The sequence below is a fragment of the Tachysurus fulvidraco genome, chromosome 26 (genome assembly GCF_022655615.1).
Source record: "Tachysurus fulvidraco isolate hzauxx_2018 chromosome 26, HZAU_PFXX_2.0, whole genome shotgun sequence".
NCBI classification, from domain to species: Eukaryota; Metazoa; Chordata; class Actinopteri; order Siluriformes; family Bagridae; genus Tachysurus; species Tachysurus fulvidraco.
The window spans coordinates 11,380,224-11,397,458 of NC_062543.1; the positions used below are offsets into that span (position 1 = coordinate 11,380,224).

At 40.9% G+C, this 17,235-nt stretch overlaps 2 protein-coding genes across 7 annotated transcripts in view; both read right to left on the minus strand.

Annotated features, from left to right (window-relative positions):
• Positions 1 to 3,900, minus strand: part of LOC113663401 (transmembrane protein 211) — a 102,184-nt gene extending 98,284 nt beyond the window's left edge. The window contains exon 1 of the mRNA XM_027178690.2: positions 3,174 to 3,900. Within this exon, the coding sequence (XP_027034491.1) occupies positions 3,174 to 3,464 (291 nt within the window). The 5' untranslated portion in view covers positions 3,465 to 3,900. The remainder of the gene's footprint in view (positions 1 to 3,173) is intronic.
• Positions 3,901 to 5,147: 1,247 nt separating this feature from the next.
• akap10 (A kinase (PRKA) anchor protein 10) lies at positions 5,148 to 17,089 on the minus strand. Of its 6 annotated transcripts, none has more exons than XM_027178742.2 (15): positions 16,867 to 17,089; positions 15,072 to 15,119; positions 14,333 to 14,512; positions 12,779 to 13,276; positions 11,854 to 11,952; positions 11,558 to 11,642; positions 10,899 to 11,022; positions 10,435 to 10,571; positions 9,731 to 9,875; positions 8,510 to 8,680; positions 7,812 to 7,921; positions 7,386 to 7,468; positions 6,747 to 6,799; positions 6,470 to 6,574; positions 5,148 to 6,370 (listed from the first exon to the last, which is right to left on the minus strand). In XM_027178742.2, the coding sequence occupies exons 1-15, from the start codon at positions 16,886 to 16,888 to the stop codon at positions 6,365 to 6,367; spliced, it is 1,866 nt and encodes a 621-aa protein (XP_027034543.2). In that variant the 5' UTR covers positions 16,889 to 17,089; the 3' UTR covers positions 5,148 to 6,364. The 6 variants fall into 6 exon arrangements, with proteins under 6 accessions (XP_027034543.2, XP_047665443.1, XP_047665444.1 ...); XM_047809487.1 differs by having other exon boundaries at positions 7,386 to 7,465; positions 14,333 to 14,515; XM_047809488.1 differs by having other exon boundaries at positions 7,386 to 7,465; positions 7,812 to 7,918; positions 14,333 to 14,515; positions 16,867 to 17,088.
• Positions 17,090 to 17,235: the final 146 nt, after the last annotated feature.

Here is a 17,235-nt window from a genome sequence, read left to right on the forward strand (position 1 = left end):
GATAAGCAATCAACAATGTAAAAACCCAAACATTTCAAATATTTAGGGTTTATACGTGGTAGAAATGTTAACTTAATCACACACGTTTCTGTCAGGATCGTCAGCTAGCTAGTGGATTTTGAAATCGTTCATAATCGTAATAATCATTTGAGAGAAAAAACAATGATGACAAGCAACTTACTTATTTAGCTTTCCTAAAATTGTTCTCATGCTAGTTTTGTCAGTAAGGGAACTCAGTCAGCATCGATACTCACTGGGTTTTGTAGTGCATTGTAGGATTTTTATAGAGTGAATGGTCCCGTATAGTGGAAGGATTTTTTTTGCGATCAATAGAGAAAGCCCTTAAAATGTCCAAGTCTTTGCTTTGACTGGTAAACTAGTTAGCTTACCTCAGTAAGTTCCCTCATTTCCCTGTATGAGACACATCTTTAATATTCAAATGAAATGTTTCCAAATGCTGCCAAATTAATCCTGTCCCTGAGGTAGGTTTCCATAGGGGATGGAGTATGTGAAAAAAATGGAGTCACTAACTACGTTACAGATGTGTTTGGAGACGTATTTCTTTCACTAGGATATTTTTGGCTCAAAATAGACTCCGTCAATCCATCAAACCCCAAAACACCGGCACAGAGGAGTTTCAACTGGTGAAGAAAACTGTATATCCTGCAGCATTACCCTAAAAAAAAACTGCCCTCATAGCTTGTAAACAAAGTAATCGACATCAATATATGTTCCTTCAGGCTGCTGGCTTCATCCCTGCAACCACAACCGTCTGTAATATTGAGGAAGTACAGGATAAATATAGAATATAGTAGCTTTCACACCTCTTTCAGCTTTGTATCAAATCAAACCACTGGGTCGCCACTTTGTTGTTGTAAAGTCACAGAGAGTGTAACTTAAGAGCAGACAAAGCCTGAGAGATGCTGAGCAATAAAGTGTGTCCGTATTTCATACACCAGTGGACTGGAGATGGCAGGAAGGGCCAAAGAGCACACCGCGAAGTTTCTTTTGTCTTCCATTAATAACAATAAGAAGAAGAAAAAGAAGCAAGCTTTGTATTTATGCCACCTTTTCTAGATTAAATAAAAAAAAACAATGACAATGACAAAAAGAGGAAGATATCTATTTTAAATATAAAATGAAAGGGGAAGTAAAAAATACAAGAATTTAACAAATTGGAAAGTAATGTACGAGTCAAAATAATAAAAGTAAATAACTTTAGAAAGTGTACAAAGGCAGAAATATGATAATCTACAATAATCTTTATTAATATCTGTAGCATGGATTGAATCAGAAAAACAGGCATGTTTCTCTTTTGAACCTCACATCGGATTCTGTTCTGAGTTGAATTGATCGTGTTAAAGGCAAGTTCATCGCTAATCTAATCTAATCTAAACACAGAATAACACATTTCTATACATTATTTAAACAAATTTTCTCCATCTGCCTACAGGATATTAGCATATTAAGTCTTTTGTAAAATTGCAGAAGTTTCATACAAGTGGTAAATGTATTACCATAATGCTTTAATGAATATTCATAGGCACCCCATGACGCACCACATGCTTGATCTCCAACGTATTATTGTTTTTAGTTTTATAGCCTACGTTCATACTGTTGTGTAAAACAATAATTATTGCCGTACCACAGTGCTGTTAAATTCTCGACTGCTCAGGTGTTTCTACAACGTCAGATCTGACGGTTTAAAAAACTCTTAATGAATTTAATTCGTTAGCATTGCAAGAGTAACTATAGCAGAATTTCTATAGTATTTTTTAAACAATTCTCCAATTTTCAGAACTTTCTGACATGTGACATTGACATTATCACCACATAAAGGTCTAATGACTGCTAACAAGACGTTTTATTTTTGTTTGTTTATTTGTTTATTCGTCTTATTAACTTTAAGAGAGCTTTACAGCTGCTATTGCGGCTAATAGAATAAAATAAAAGTATAACGTTTATAAAAGTATAAAATAATATTCTTTAAAAAACGAAAAGGGTCAAAGAAATAAAACATCGTGTCATCGAACGACCTTTCGTATTATCATCTACAGCATGCCCTGTCATATCATTTCACTATTTACTTTTACTTTCACCTACTTCTGACTTTAAGTTTATATCCTTATAGCATCTGTGTGCGTTCATTATTAACTATTCAGACTCTTGTATGCTACGCTATAGTAATTTTTCAGGACATCATGGATATTGTCAGCTATCAGTGCTTTTATACCGCATGTTAGTAGTTATTAATGATAATTATTGCTCAAAAATAAGTATAGTTCTCACTTTTCCCTTTTAAATACCTCCATTTTGTCTAATTCTTCACTCGCAGGAGACTCAAGCAGTATACCGTGTGAATGGAGTGCACTGTTACTGATTTAAAGTGTCTTAGAAGAGTTTAAAAAGCCACAAATCTTTCACCTTTTCTCCAAGGTGAAAGATATACAAAAGGTACAAAAGATTGCCCCTTGAGGGTACCAATTCAGTGGACACTTTCAACTGGTTCGATTTCAATGCTTGCATTGTAGCAAATAGTCTCATTTCCCTGTCTTGATTTTGAGCTTAACAATACGGTAAATGTACAGTACGTATTGTAAGAGTTGCTGCTGTATTCATAATCGCAATCCTGTGCTCATCCCAGGACACTCCATCCATCTATTACTTTTACACCCACTTATACAATGTATAGGAGGAGAAATCTCTATAAACCAAACCCCTAACCCGCAGCGGTATGAGGCACACATGGTAACCAAGAAGCCACCGGGTTCCTTTGCTCCATGCCAGGACTCTTTATCCACAATCTGTTCATACTGAACACACCTGCCACTGTTTCATTGTACACCTTTTACAGTTTCTTCCACAGGTCTCGCTCTATATATATATATATATATATTACTATTACTATATACTATTAAACTATTAGTGTAAACTAAGGGTGTAAACTATTAGTAGTAGTAGTATTAGTATTATTATTAATATTGTTGTTGTTGTTGCTGTTGTTGTTGTGGGTCCAAGCACTGATGGCACTTTTTAAATGTTCTACTTATTATTATTCATGTTATTATTATTATTATTATTATTATTATTATTATTATTATTATTATTATTATTATCAGTAGGTGTATAAATACTAGTAATAGAAATAGAAGAAGTTGTAGTGCCATCATTACCTGCCAGGAGCTGGAGGGAATCTCGGAAAACCTCCCAATGCCGCCAAACGCGTAGCATGTGTACATGTGGTCCAGAGACTCGGAGCAGTGCCAGAGCAGGCCGAAACTGACCGAGTGACCGCTCCTCCCGTGATGCTGCTCCTTCACGATCCACGCGGGAGAGATGAAGCTGAAGCTGCACAGCGCAACGAGCGCGGCGGTCAGCAGCAGCCAGAAGCAGCCCACACAGCTGAACATGGTGCCGGTGCCACCCGCGGCTTCTTTCCTGTCCCGGTCAAGCAGTACATGCATCTGGAGTGCCCGCGCTATACGTGGAAACGAACATACTATGGTTTGGGGAAACAGTATTACATACAAGTGACGTGCGTGGGAATATATAAAGCTTTTAATCCCCGTAATTGATCAAGGCGCGTGGCACGAAGTTTAGGAGGACGTAAATCCCAACATGCGCGACTTCCAACAGGACGCGGTATTCCAAGAAGACGCATGCACGGTCAGTGACAGCTGGTGCACGTGATTCAAAGCACAAATACGAGTTGAAATCAGAACGGTCTTTTCCAGAGCTCTTGCAAGCTGCCCAGCTGTCACACGGGCGTGTAAACACTAGTGAATGGTTACAGGAGCTCCTCTCTAGGCGCGTGCGCGCGTCAGACGCCGGTGGGCGTCACCTCGAGATATTTTCAGTGGCCACAGTGAAACCTGCATATTCTGTCCGTACTGCAGTAATATTAACTGATTTATAACTGACTTCTGCACGTGCGAATCACCTTATTCTGTCTCTCACCCACGTGTCACCTTTTGGGTCTCACCTGGACACTGGACCTTTGCATAGTCTGTCCCGTGCATATCCCAGCATTTAGCTCTGGTTTTTTTTTTTGTAGAACAGCAAAGTTCCTATTTAAGTCTCTCACGAGGGCTCAAGGACTTTTTCCTTGCCTCAGCCTTGTGCATTAATTGTGCACTTTGGATGTTCACTCATACATTTACATTTCTGGCATTTAGCAGACATTTTTATACAGAGTGAATTACAATTTATACCACTGAGCAATTAAGGGTTAAGGGCTTTGATCAGGGCAGCTTAGTGGCCATGGGATTCGAACTCAAGACCTTCTGTCCAGTAGTCCAACACCTTAACCACTAGTCCTCCCCCTTTGGCACCATGAGTGGAATCCTGATAAAACATCCAAACGTCCTGCAACCTTCTCCTTGTGAATCAATGCAAGGTTGTATTTCTATTAATCTACTGTAGTGTATGATTTGGGACACAGCCAATGACAATGATGCCTCATTAGATTAGATTCTAAATATAACTTGTTTACATAGACAAATGATAAAATAAATGTCAAAAACGGCTTTTCTAATTTTTTTTTGTCCTCGACAAGTGCTAATTAATTGTCGCAGCTACAGAATACAAAATAAAAATAATGAGTGGTTACTGACAGTAAATCTATGGATACAGGAAGTACTTTAATGGGAAAGGGTGCTACTGCCCTCTATTGGCGGTTTTATGTCTGTAGTTCATGCAAAGATTCCTTAATCCTGTTTTATTTTCTATGATGCATCTGGTTTTCCTTAAACTGCATGCTCTTGTCCACATTTTGTTAGCTTGTCCTAGTTACAAGTCGTTTTGCCATGAGACGTTACACCTGCTAAATATCTGTCGATGTAACGTAGCTGCAATACACAATGATCTACCATGTCGATGTTCACAGGAACACCTGTACGCCTCATCCTTCATGTGATTAGGGCTAGACCTGACTGTTCAACTCAAACAAACCTTTGTTCTTCGTGATGTCCAGAGCATGCTTACTGATGCCAGGTGAGCTAGTCTGATTATTTCAGACACTGCTGGGAATCTGGGAAAGGAGTCAATGTTTACAACCGTCGTGAGCAGAAAAGCATCTCAGAATCCTGCCTTTCTTTTTTTTTCCCCCAACAAATAAAGTGTCCGACTTCCAAATAAAAGAATACGGAGCCGTTTCAATAATATATGTATTTAAATCAATCAAACACAATTTAAATATATTATAGATTAAGTACACATACATATCAGAAAAACATAATAAATGGTACATAGTACCAAAAGTCCGTCTGTTTCTGGTTCTTCTCCACATCTCGACGAGGTCCGAAGCTGTGTCCTTGCGTGTTCGGAGTACGCTATTCCTAAAGAACAAGCATCGCTCAAATACGCTTAGACACACGTGCTTGACAACTCATTAAAAAAAAAAAAGAAAAGAAAGAAAGTAAGAAAAACAAAAGAGACACACCATAAAAAAGAAGAAGAAATTAAAAAAAAAGAAAAGAAGTTACATTAATTCGAAACCAGAAATCTACATCATCATAGACTGGAGATGTAGGTAGGGGTTGAACATTGCACTACCGCTTGTCCGTGTTGGAATAAGACTACAGAGAAGGAGCTGATTCTGGAGTGGACATGGAGTGGAGTTGAAGCTGCAGCTTAATCTGTCAGGTTTAAATCAAACGCGTTGGTCCGTTCATCTTCTGGGAAAAACCTCAGTGATAAAATCCTGCCATCGTGGTACGGTTTAAAGGTGCAGCCATACGAACACGCCTGCAAATAAAACTGTACATAGCCACTACTTGTAAATCTTTGCACTTTTTTATATATATATATACATATATATATATAAAAAAAAAACACTTAAGACACAACTCTCTGTACAGAGAGGAAGGAAGCTTCTTGGGGGAAGATAAGAAACCAGGACTGGGTAAGGGATCGGTGTAACCCGGGCTTTCCGGTGATTTTGTTCAGGTTCTGATGCGCCTGGCATGGTAACAGCACGACACAGCGGATTCGTCTTCGTCCTGGATCTCTGTCTATTTGGGATTTTGTTCTGGAAGTCCATCTCTCTTGGAAATCTGTTTTTTTTTTTTTTTTAACTCTTCTTAGGTTAAAATAAAGCCTTCAAAATGCTTTCATAACGCTTGAATTGTTGGTCACATGAACCCAAGTGTACATACAGACATCTTCCTGTCTCACACACACACAACACACAACACACACGACTTCAGAGGAGGTTGTGGAGCTGCAGCACTTTGTTTTTAGCTTCATTATTACGTAACTCGTCGTTGGGGAAATGCCGTGTGCAGTTTGATCTCCAGATTTTTGGCTCTGACGGCAGCAGGGAGGCTGGGAGCAGGGCTAGTCTTCCCTCGTCGTTGGAACACAGTCATAGCTAAAAGACAGCACGGTTTGGTGGTTAATAATGATTAAGACTTCACATGCAACCATGCATATTGGAAAACATGGGCTAAGGCAAAATATGAGCACTCACGGTTTGTAGCTGACTGGGTGTCGGTAGTGGGTTTTCCTGCTGTCCCTGCTGCATGACATCGTTGACAATCATCTTAGCAATCTTCCAGGCCATTTCCTCCTGAGCCTAGAATGAGTGGTCACAGAAACATGAATAGGATTGGACAGGAGTACAAATGCTTCTCTTCACAAACGAGCACCTGAATTGTCTTTTTTTTTTTAACCAGCGTATTTGACAACCATTACAATTTTTTTTTATAGCCTTCGGTTGCATTTATTTATTTATTTCACATGCTCACCTCATCTGTTTCCCCTTGCACCCATTTCTTCATTGCTTGCGAAAACATTGAACCTAGGAGAAAAGAAAAGCCAAGAGAGAGAGAGGTTTGAGCTTCCTTTGGTTCTGCAATATCGTCTGAATCCAGTGCGGATTCTACTGTAGGATCAGATGCAGTGAACTCCGATTGTGTAGCAGACAGATGGAAAACGCCTGAGTGGCTGCGCCTCGCTTCAGTGGCTCGGCATTACATTTGGAGTCAATCTTAAAAAATGTTATCCAGAGCACAGAAATGGGACAAAGAACAAGGGTGGGTGAAACGACGTGTGTGTGTGTGTGTGTGTGTGTGAGAGAGAGAGAGAGAGAGAGATTTCTCTTTTCATCTCCAGCTCTTTATCGTAATCTCACAAAATCGGTCTTCTCATCACCATGGCAACACACACATCAAGTCACTCAAACCCGGGCCTGGAGAGCACTTCAGCACGAGTCGAGAGCCGATTCACCCGGCGTGCAGCACAATGTGCATGCCAGCGTGTGCATCAGACATGACGAGCAGGAGGCCGGGACTAGAACTACACCGCTGACAGACAGATGCTTGTCGTATATAAACCCGACTCGAAATGCTTACCAGAGCGCCGCGTTGGTATTGTGCGCTTCTTACCCTTGGATTTCTTGACGTCTGGTTCTGGCTCGGCTTCCCGGATGAACTGGCCCAGCTCGTTGACTTTGCCGAAGGTCATTCTTCTGAACGGAAGAGGAGACGGTAGCTCTTAATAGATTTGAATAAAACGGCAGCGGATCTCACTCACGTCATTAATTAGCTATTAACCAAGCCTTAATCCTGTACGATTGATTACCTACTGTCTGTAATACGGCTCCTAATGTCTCAGATAAATTCGTCATATCGTTAATCGGTAAACTGAACCGAAATGAAGTATTTTAAACCATTTAGTCCATGACCTTTTAATCAATCTTGACAGGGGGTGCCAATCATTTTGGAGCCAAGGTTACAGTATACAGATAACTTTGTGCCTAAATTGTGTCAAGCCACCAGTATTTAAATAAATGAGCTAATGCAGTGACTCACCCAGCGTACGGTCTCTGATACAGAGACTCGGGGTCCAGACTGGCAATGTCCACGGTTATCGCCTCGTCAAAGTTCTTTAGGATTTTCACGGCCACTTTTTTGGAGCCCTGCTGAATCAGAGTTTTTAGCATGGATTAATACAAGGATGGACAAATCAAAGCCAGGGTGAAAGTGAGAGAAATCATGTATCCAGTTTGTTTTTTTCCCGCTTCATTAGCAGGAGAAGATAAACACTGTGCCTACATACAGAGTCCAAGAGATGCGAGTACACGCTCGCTTATTTTCCGTAGTTTGTATTAACGCTGTTAAATTACCTTAGTGGCCACTTTTTAGCCTAGTTAATTAGACTTCCTGGCAAGGAACAACACGAGCCTGGAGCTTTTAATGACTCTATGATTTGTATATAATGTAATCTGGACATAATGATTAAACAGCCTTATTAGTTTAGCAGGAATATATTTTCTCACTATATACCTAGAGCACTGCTGGAGATCATTAAGAGCCCCTGGGTAAATAACTGCCAAAGAGAAAGCTACTTCTTTAGTCCCAGTTCCCATGATCAACTACCCCTCGTAACGTAGTAATGTTTACACGAGGCCATCTCCTCCAAATGTCATCACGGCTTACGGAAATGCCAGAAGCCAAAGCCAGCCAACGAGAGTGAAGGGATCTGATCAAGCGTGAAGCTGAAAGGTCACCTGGGTCTGCGACCCTTCCGAGGTGGCCGAGCTGCGTTCGTTGTCCGCGGCTGCGCCCTGACCTGACGACGCCGAATTTCCCACCACGAACTCGTCCGCCCGTACGGAATTGATGAGGTCACTCAAGTATTTGTAGTACAGGTCACTGGATAGGAAGCCTGGCAAGTAGACCTAGGGTTAACGACAGAGAGGGACGAAGGTGAATGTGACTGTGAAAAGTCCACAGCTCCACGCTGATAGCATGAAAAAACACAAGTCATGGTGTTTTCTCACAGAATAAATATTAAAATGCCTTGAAATGCCTGGAACCGGTAAAGAATTTCAAATACTTTTTGACTGGGGTTTTTCTGTGGCTTGATCCTAAATGCTAAAGGCTGAAACAATCCAAACCAAAAACCTAAGCAGTTTTTGGACACCGTTGTGTGGTATAAATAATAAATGAAAAAAATAAAAACCTAGTGTAGAATGTCGGACACTCGATGCTCACATTATTGGAGGGCGTGAAGATGGGCGGAGCTACTGATGCTGGATGAAAACTAAATTTTCCGACACGCATTTCTAAAATGGTTCTGGTTAATTAAAAAATAAAGGAGGAAAGAAAAAAAGAAAAGACAAAGAAACAAAAAAGAAAATAATAAGGTTAGTGTTCCTTTTGAGATGACACAACCTGTCTAATATTCAGTACATAGTGTACAGTGCGAGTCATTCGTGTCATTTGGGATACAACTAATAACCCGTGTGATTCTGTCTATTTGATTGAGCACTACTGTTTGTTCAATTAAAAAAAAAAACTAATTAACAATAAAACGCATTCGAACACTAGCAGCTTTAAGGGATTATTCCATTTATCTCTTTCACTTATTTATTTTTTTATTTTTTAATGGAGTGAATCACATTACCGCAGCTAAACACGCCTCATCCGACTGAAGCCAGAATACTTTCTGATTAACGTCATGCTTGGTTTAGATATGATAATGACTGAAAATTATTCTGCCTCACAAGAAGAAGCTTTAAAAAAATTAAATAAATGACACTAAAAAAAAAGTTTGTATCTAAAACTTGAGCTACTACTAATTACTTCTAATTTGCTTATTTAGATGCGGGTTATTTACATACGAATCACATTTCCCTTACAAAATAAGAGGGTCTGGTTTAATCTTTACACAAAGTGGATTAGCGACTGATTTGTGCCGCGACGTCTAGGCTGACGTTCTGACTGACCTTCTCCATGGTGGTCCAGGCTTGGCGTAGTGGAGTGGTGAAGCAGTCGGGCAGAGGACCGCCCTCTCGACAGATGTTCGACTCGATCTCCATCCGAACCGAGTCGCCGAACCCCAATGGATTTGTGGCTTGGAGTGAAAAATATCTGCGAAGGAACAACCGCATTTATTTCGCGCTCTTGTGAAATATCATACTTTAACACGTGAATGGATGAAATGAGTGTTCAGTGAGAAAGCACATTAATGAAGGGATGAGAAAAAGAAAAAAAAACAGAAGGAGGAGCAGCAGGACGTCTGGGCCGTATTCATAAAGACTAAGGATGATCTCAGAGCTCCTAATTTATCTTAAAACATCTAACTAGGAATCTTAAGAGTGACTCGGGGGCCGATCACAGAGCAACCCTGAGCAACTTTTATCTTAGAGAGGAGGCGGGGCTTAACCTTGTTACTAGGTATGACACATTCTTTTGAAGACTGTGATTGGTTGTCTAATAAAAAAAGGGAGCGCTTTTAAAATCTGGTTTATTATAAACCTTCACTTTGTCTCTATGTTAAGACATTTGTGTCTATATCGTGTATATGAGCATTTTTTTAAGGGTTAAGATCCTTTATATGCCTTCTCTTTCATTTTAATGGAAAACGACAACATTTCAGAGAAATTTCATGAATACAGGCCCAGGTTTATAACTAGGCCTGATGTCCTACTTATCATAAAGGATCATGGCGTCGTTTTGCGCTTCCTGTCCGTCGTACTGTCCTTTTTTTACGGCCAGCTGAACCTGGAAGTTATCGGCGGCCATCCAGAACTGCAGGATGTTCACTGCCTCCTCCTTCTCCATGTACTGCACACAACAACCAGATTCAGTCACTACACTCGGCCTAACACTTTTCGCTAACATCTAAATATATATATATATATACTTTTAACACTTCATCAACTTTTCTGCATGCTTGCACTTGGTTTTTTCCTGGTAAAGACATTTTTTACTGCATTATATACTGTACACTGGAAGGGAGCATCTTTAACAAATAGCAAAAATAATGAGAAACGCTAGAACTGCAGGACTACAGGGGTAAAAAGGGGTGAGGGGGGTGTAATTCGACTTAATAATAATAATAATAATAATAATAATAATAATAATAATAATAAACCTTGACTGAACCCTCACCTCGGAGAAGTAGAACAGGGCGGACTCGCAGAACATGATGTCTGCCAAGAACACAGAACCGCTGGTCAGCACCTCGATCTGGTACTTGCAAAAATAATGGCTTCTCAAGAACTCGCTAAAGTGCCTGTGAAACGAGAGAGAGAGAGAGAGAGAGAGAGAGACAGGAAGAGAGAGGGAGAGAGGGGAGGAGAGCGAGAGAGAGGGGGGGGAGAAAGAGAGAGAAAGAGAGGGAGAGAGAGGAGGAAGAGCAAGAGAAAGAGAGGGGGAGAGAGGGGGAGAAAGAGAGAGATAGGTTAAAACAGTCATTGTAAAATGTATTGTTAGTGTTGTGAGACAAGATCTGTTTATGTGTAATTGTACACCATGCCTTGTATAAGTACCCCCCCACCACCACCACACCGACACTCTACAGAATTATAAAAACAAATTAAAAAGCTCCCGAACCGCAATGCGTTAATTCAAGCCGCAATCTAACCGAGGATCTGTGGCAGGAATTGTAAAAAAGCTGGAGCAAACTTTCCGTAAACCAGATGTGCGAAGCTGCCGCGTATCATTTGCCTTGCAGCTGGAATTACAGCCAACGTTTCTACCCTGATGTTGATGAGCGAAGGGGTGTGAATACATATGCAAGGCCTGGGATACTGAATCTGGTTACTTACTGCTGCTCCATAATGGTGAGCACTACTGACTGCGCAGTGACAAAGCAGTTGGGGTCCACCTGACCGTCCTCTCCACAGATTTTAGCTGGCAAACAGATAATTACATGATTACATAAACACAAACTCCTCATGGTATGTTTGGGGAGGGTCTTGGGGTATGAGGGATAATTACGCAGATAAAACCGGTTGGGGATTTTAATAGAAGATAATGAAACTTCCCATAAGGACAATTTATTTTATATTAAACTCTGTTATGCTTTATTAAAAAATAAACAAATAAATTAGGGCTTTGTTACCGACGATGTCGTTACGGATCTGCTCGGTGATCGGGATGGGCCTAAAGGCATCCGGAGACACGTACTTCGTGAAAATGGTGACTGCGTCCCTCTCTATACCTACGGCACATGAAGAGAGAGAGAGAGAGAGAGAGAGAGAGAGAGAGAGTTGTTAAAAAACAAAACAAATAAATAAATAAAAATAGATCCTGATTTTCTAGTCATTAAAAGTCTGAAACTTTCTATATTTCACCTTTATCAGAATTGTAGAGAGAGAGAGAGAGAGAGAGAGAGAGAGGAGAGAGAGAGAGAGAGAGAGAGAGAGAGAGACCTGAGGTGTAGTTTAACTACATTTCCCGCTGTGGTTTATAACCCTGTTCTAATGTGGATTTAGAGTTGGCTAGTTTTTATGCTCGTTCATTGTAAGGCTGACTGTTTAAGAGCCCCAGGCTTACAGCATCTGCCTCTTCTCGCAAGGTTAATGCTATGACTTTTAGCTCAATTGACTTGCTCCACTAGCTGCCTTCCCTGCAGCTTTTATTCTACGCGGCATAATGAAAGTCCCTGCAAGGGATTAATCCTTTTTTTTTTTTACACATCATGAGCTTTGGTCTGCCAGTTGCAGCAAATGCAAACTAGCGTTATTACCAAAGCCCTGGAGACAGGAAGAGTTGTTAGCTGCTAAGAGAGAATCTGTTGTCACGCCTATGTAAATGGTGAAAGTCCATGAACTGTGAGCAATGTCGAGGTAGAAAGTCAGCGAACATGAGGCGCTCTTAAATCTGATCTGATGTTAACAAAACCTGCGAAGAGGAGGCACAAATATTCACTAATCTAAAAGGAAATTCTTTTAAAAAGGGTGTGCAGTGTGTGTAGGATCATCGATATGGTGACACTTTATCGTGGGTGTGTGAAAGAAGGAGTCTCCAGTGTCAGCTTCACTCACTCTTCATTAGCCTGTCAGATAGCTCGCGGAGTGCGTTCGGCGCCGGGCCTTTAACCGGAGTTCCTGTTCTGGAGGATGATGAGGAAGTTGAGGGGCGTCGACTCAGCTTCAAGCCTTCCTCGTGATTAACGGAGTATCCGGAATGAGAATTATCTTCCATGGGGCTTGAGGTAAAAGTATCCTCATATTCTCCTTCCTCTACGCCGAGCGATGCATTGAGAGTCGGCGGCGAGTCTGGAGATGAGATTCTCAGAGTGCCGGTGGTCTCGGCCAGGGAGCTGTGCTTCACCGAGTTGAGGCTATGAGCGCGTACGCGAGACCAGCTGGTGGAACGGAAGCTCTCGGCCTCCAGGCAGAAGCGTGCCAGGTGCTCTGCGGAGCGCGTCACCATGAAATGCAGGAAGTAGGGCAGCGCCACAGCATCACGGAGCACCTGCTCCACCGTCTTGGACAACCGTGAACGTGTCTCCTGTGTCTGAAAGTTCACGCTGGAGCAACCTAAAGTGGAAACACGAGCATATCTTACCTTAACATACAAGATCACATACAGATCCTTTGAGATCATAGAACATTTGGGAACTGAGCAACAAAATATTAAGAAGAGGACAATGAAAATCAGGAACGTCCTACTGACCACTACTTACTCCTGACGCATTACTGACTTGTACAAGACTTTGAGAACATGATTCAGTTTAAACCACAGCAGTTTATTTCAGGCTTCTCCTGTCCCAGGTAAAGCTAAAGAGGGGCTGTGCCTTCTTGTATGAACTACAAGAAGTCGTGCTCAGTTTATCGTGGGCGTCTGGTAAAACTCTGCCTATTGAGGAATCTAGAGAAACATCCTCAGCATGCACCGGCTTGCTTTGTGAATTAAGTAACCTTACACCTGGGTCGTGTCGCATCGCTCTTCTAAGCTACAGGTTTCCCTTCTGGACACCAGCAGGATGGTAGTTAAGTCATATGAGGTAGAACCCTGAGTGACATAATGGCAGGAGAGGGCACTGTAGCTACAATATGCACTGAGAGACAGGTTAGACAGTGATGGGTGTGTCACTAAAGAAGAAGCGGCCAGTGAAGGTAGACGATTGTGTGTTGTAACGGCTGCCTGGATTCGGCGCGGCAGGATTCCCCATTGTTCGAGGTTGCAACACCAGTTCAACAACAAGCGTCTATACAGACGTGTCAGGATTTACTGAGCATGGTGAGGATCCACACGGAGAGAGGAGACTAGAAGAGACTAGCTGACTATTTACATCAGTGGATCTACATGCTACAGTATCTGGAGGAGGGTCAGAAGAGCAAATACTGCAAGTAGCAGTAGTCAAACACTGGAAAAATCACGGACGTGTGTATCTGGAATACCAGGTCAGGACTAATAATAAAAAGTTAGTATTATGGCCTGGCCTCCCCCAGATATTAGCAGCATATAGATCAAATATTCACATAATAATCTGAAAAAAAATTAATCGACTAAAACTGCATTTCTTCCTTCATTGATTTTTTTATGTTATAACCAACTGAAAGAGATGGTGGTGAACACGGAAAGTGGCGCACCCAGGTCTCCAAAGTGGGCCGCCTCCATGTGGCTGGGCTGCTTTTTGAGGATGGCCGTGCGGCCGCGAGCAAATGAGTCCATGTTGGCCGAGATGGCGCTGATGGCCACGTGGCTCGGCCCGGACGCCTCCAGGATGGCATGGTGGTTCCTTGAGGGGGAGCTGAGCGACACCGCAGAGCCTGCTGAGGAAGGAAAAATTAAAAAAAAAAAAATTTTAAAATCAGAGAGGAAGATGAAATTTAATGTAGCCTGTATAATGAGCATAAGGATTGCTTCGTAAACTACACGGATGTGTGAGATTGCTCGGAGTAGCACAGATGTTAAGCAAATTTGTGAACCGACTAAAACTAAGGCTATCAAAGTGCAAACATGAGTGCTAACATGCAGCTGACACAAAGGGCATCGAGTTAAACTAAGCGAGTGTGTGGGTGCTTTGTGTGAGCTTGACCTTAAGAAACCTTGAGAAACTCGTCTCTGATTAGTTCCAGTGTTTAAAAGATAAAATCGGTCATGTGCTGAAAATGCGTCTCAAAACCCTGCGGCTGTGCAGATGCACTCCAGACATTTATCTGATCCTACACCTCGTCCTGTTCAGAATACATCGCTGTGTGTCTAAACAGCATGGCATGGACTTGTAGCTCCTGATACATCCGATCAGGATCATCTACAAAGTGATGATGTGACTCTCAAAGTGAGAAGATATGAGGCAAAGGCCTTCTCTGCAGATGTCGTACTCACCTCTGCCTGCTTTCGGATCAACCGCTTTCTCTGCTTCCTTTCCTTTAACTGTGGGGCAAAGAACACAAGAGGTCTGAGTTCACAAGACAGTGAACGGTGAAACAAAAGTAAGGAAGAAAATGTAGTTTCCAATTACTGGGAGTGATGAAGTGTTTTTTCTGCTCATTCACAAAAAATTCGACAAATGTCGACAATTACGACTTTATTAGTTGTTATCTGTTTATTGTTACATTTGAAGTTTGGGGAATGTCCACAAAAAAGCGAACTCCTGTTAACACAATCTCTGGAAGTTAAAAAGCCAAAAAAGAAATAAGTCCTAAAAACCGACTGTTACAGACGTCCGAACCCGGAGACACCTTCCGCGATAAACATGTAAATGTGATGTAAATGTGAAAATATCAACAACGTAGCGTCCGCCATACAAATGCACAGACATACACTAGCAAAGACAGAGGCTTTATTACTGAATCAGTGGGAAAAAACACATCTGGCCAAAAAAAATAAAGAGAACTCTGTTAATGTCACGTCACATATGACGTCATCCAGACATTTCAGTACGACATAAATACAACTTACAGGTTCTGTAAATAAAAAAAATATATATATAAAAAAAAAGGTTGTTTATGAGGGTTTCATTATCTACAGATTTTTAATCATACAACTCTTCTGTATTTTGTTGATATACATATACAGGTGCTGGTCATATAATTAGAATATCATCAAAAAAGTTGATTTATTTCACTAATTCCATTCAAAAGGTGAAACTTGTATATTATATTCATTCATTACACACAGACTGATATTTCAAATGTTTATTTCTTTTAATTTCAATGATTCATCAACTTTTTGATGATATTCTAATTATATGACCAACACCTGTATATATATATATATATATATATATATATATATATATATATATATATATATATATATATAAAAAGTATGAGCGTATTAATATTAACCTGTTATCTGCCTTTCAGCCGGAACTACTTTCAGTGCTGCCTCTGACCAATCAGATTCGAGAATGAAGCATATACACAATATATTAGCGTGCAAAAGTATACACCCCCTATAAACTCCTATAAAAGTAGACATCCCTCTGATTTCTAGATAGATGTACCGTTTATTCGAGTAATCTGAAAACAAAAAGCCTTTTAAACCAGAAAAATAGCCAGAGGACAGAAGACTAAGGAAGATGAATGCACAGAAGGGTGTAGTGTTTTGAGTTGCAAATATGAGCACAAAATCAGACAAAACATGCAAAAACTTAAAAACAAATAAATAAAATGTCCACACGACCTGGTATTTAAACAGCCAGCATTGAAACGTTTATTAAAAACGGACACGACAAGATAACAGTAAGGTTTATGTGATGGTGAGTTATGCTAGCTACGTGAATTAGCTGAATAATGTTTGCTTTGTTCTTTAACGTTTATGACTCGGTATGTAGGTGTTACAATATATTGATGTTTACTTCATATTATGTCGAAATATAATATCAAGCTTATCACTGTGCCGTGAGTAAACAAACAAAGATGAATATTCGGGATGCTAACGTTACTCACCCAGCTTAGCATTGAAGCTAGGTGTTGTTACCTGTGTGCTAATCAACATGCTAACGAGCGTTGACGTTGTTTACTGTCACTACACGTCATTTAAAGCGTCAACAACACCGATTAAGGATAAAATAACTTTAACGCACACGTACGTTTCTAAACAGACCGAAATACCGTTGGTGTTTCCTGTGTCTCCGGCTAACATCTGAGCTAAGCTTGACTGAGCACTTCCTTACCTTTCCGCCGAAAAAACGACATTTTCACGCTGTGAGTGCTTCCTTAGCTCAGTGACAGCATCCCGCGGATTCCCGGGTGCCTTCATTCATGACTCTTTAATTGCAAAACATTCATGCGGATTTTAGTAACACGTCAAAACGTCATTTTTTCACTGCCCATTAGCTCCAAAGCTGGCGGTGCCACCATATACCGCTTCCGGAATACAGTCACAGAGGCCGTATCCCAAATCGCTCCCTGTTGGAAATGAAGTGCACTTAGACGTGTCGCGTGCTCCGTTCATTCGCAGCTTATGATTAGGAGTAGGATCTAGGGAGCAGTGTTGCGTTTGGGATGTGTCCAAGATTCCTGTTAATATTTAATGGTAAAAT

Bases quoted from the DNA above. Each gene is read 5' to 3' on its own strand.
- akap10 (XM_047809485.1), bottom strand. From the start codon at position 16,888: ATGTCGTTTTTTCGGCGGAAAG. The intron at 15,120-16,866 runs GTAAGGAAGTGC...TTTGCCCCACAG, and splicing joins GTCGTTTTTTCGGCGGAAAG to TTAAAGGAAAGGAAGCAGAG. The intron at 6,575-6,746 runs GTGAGCATGTGA...CACTCATTCTAG, and splicing joins TGCAAGGGGAAACAGATGAG to GCTCAGGAGGAAATGGCCTG.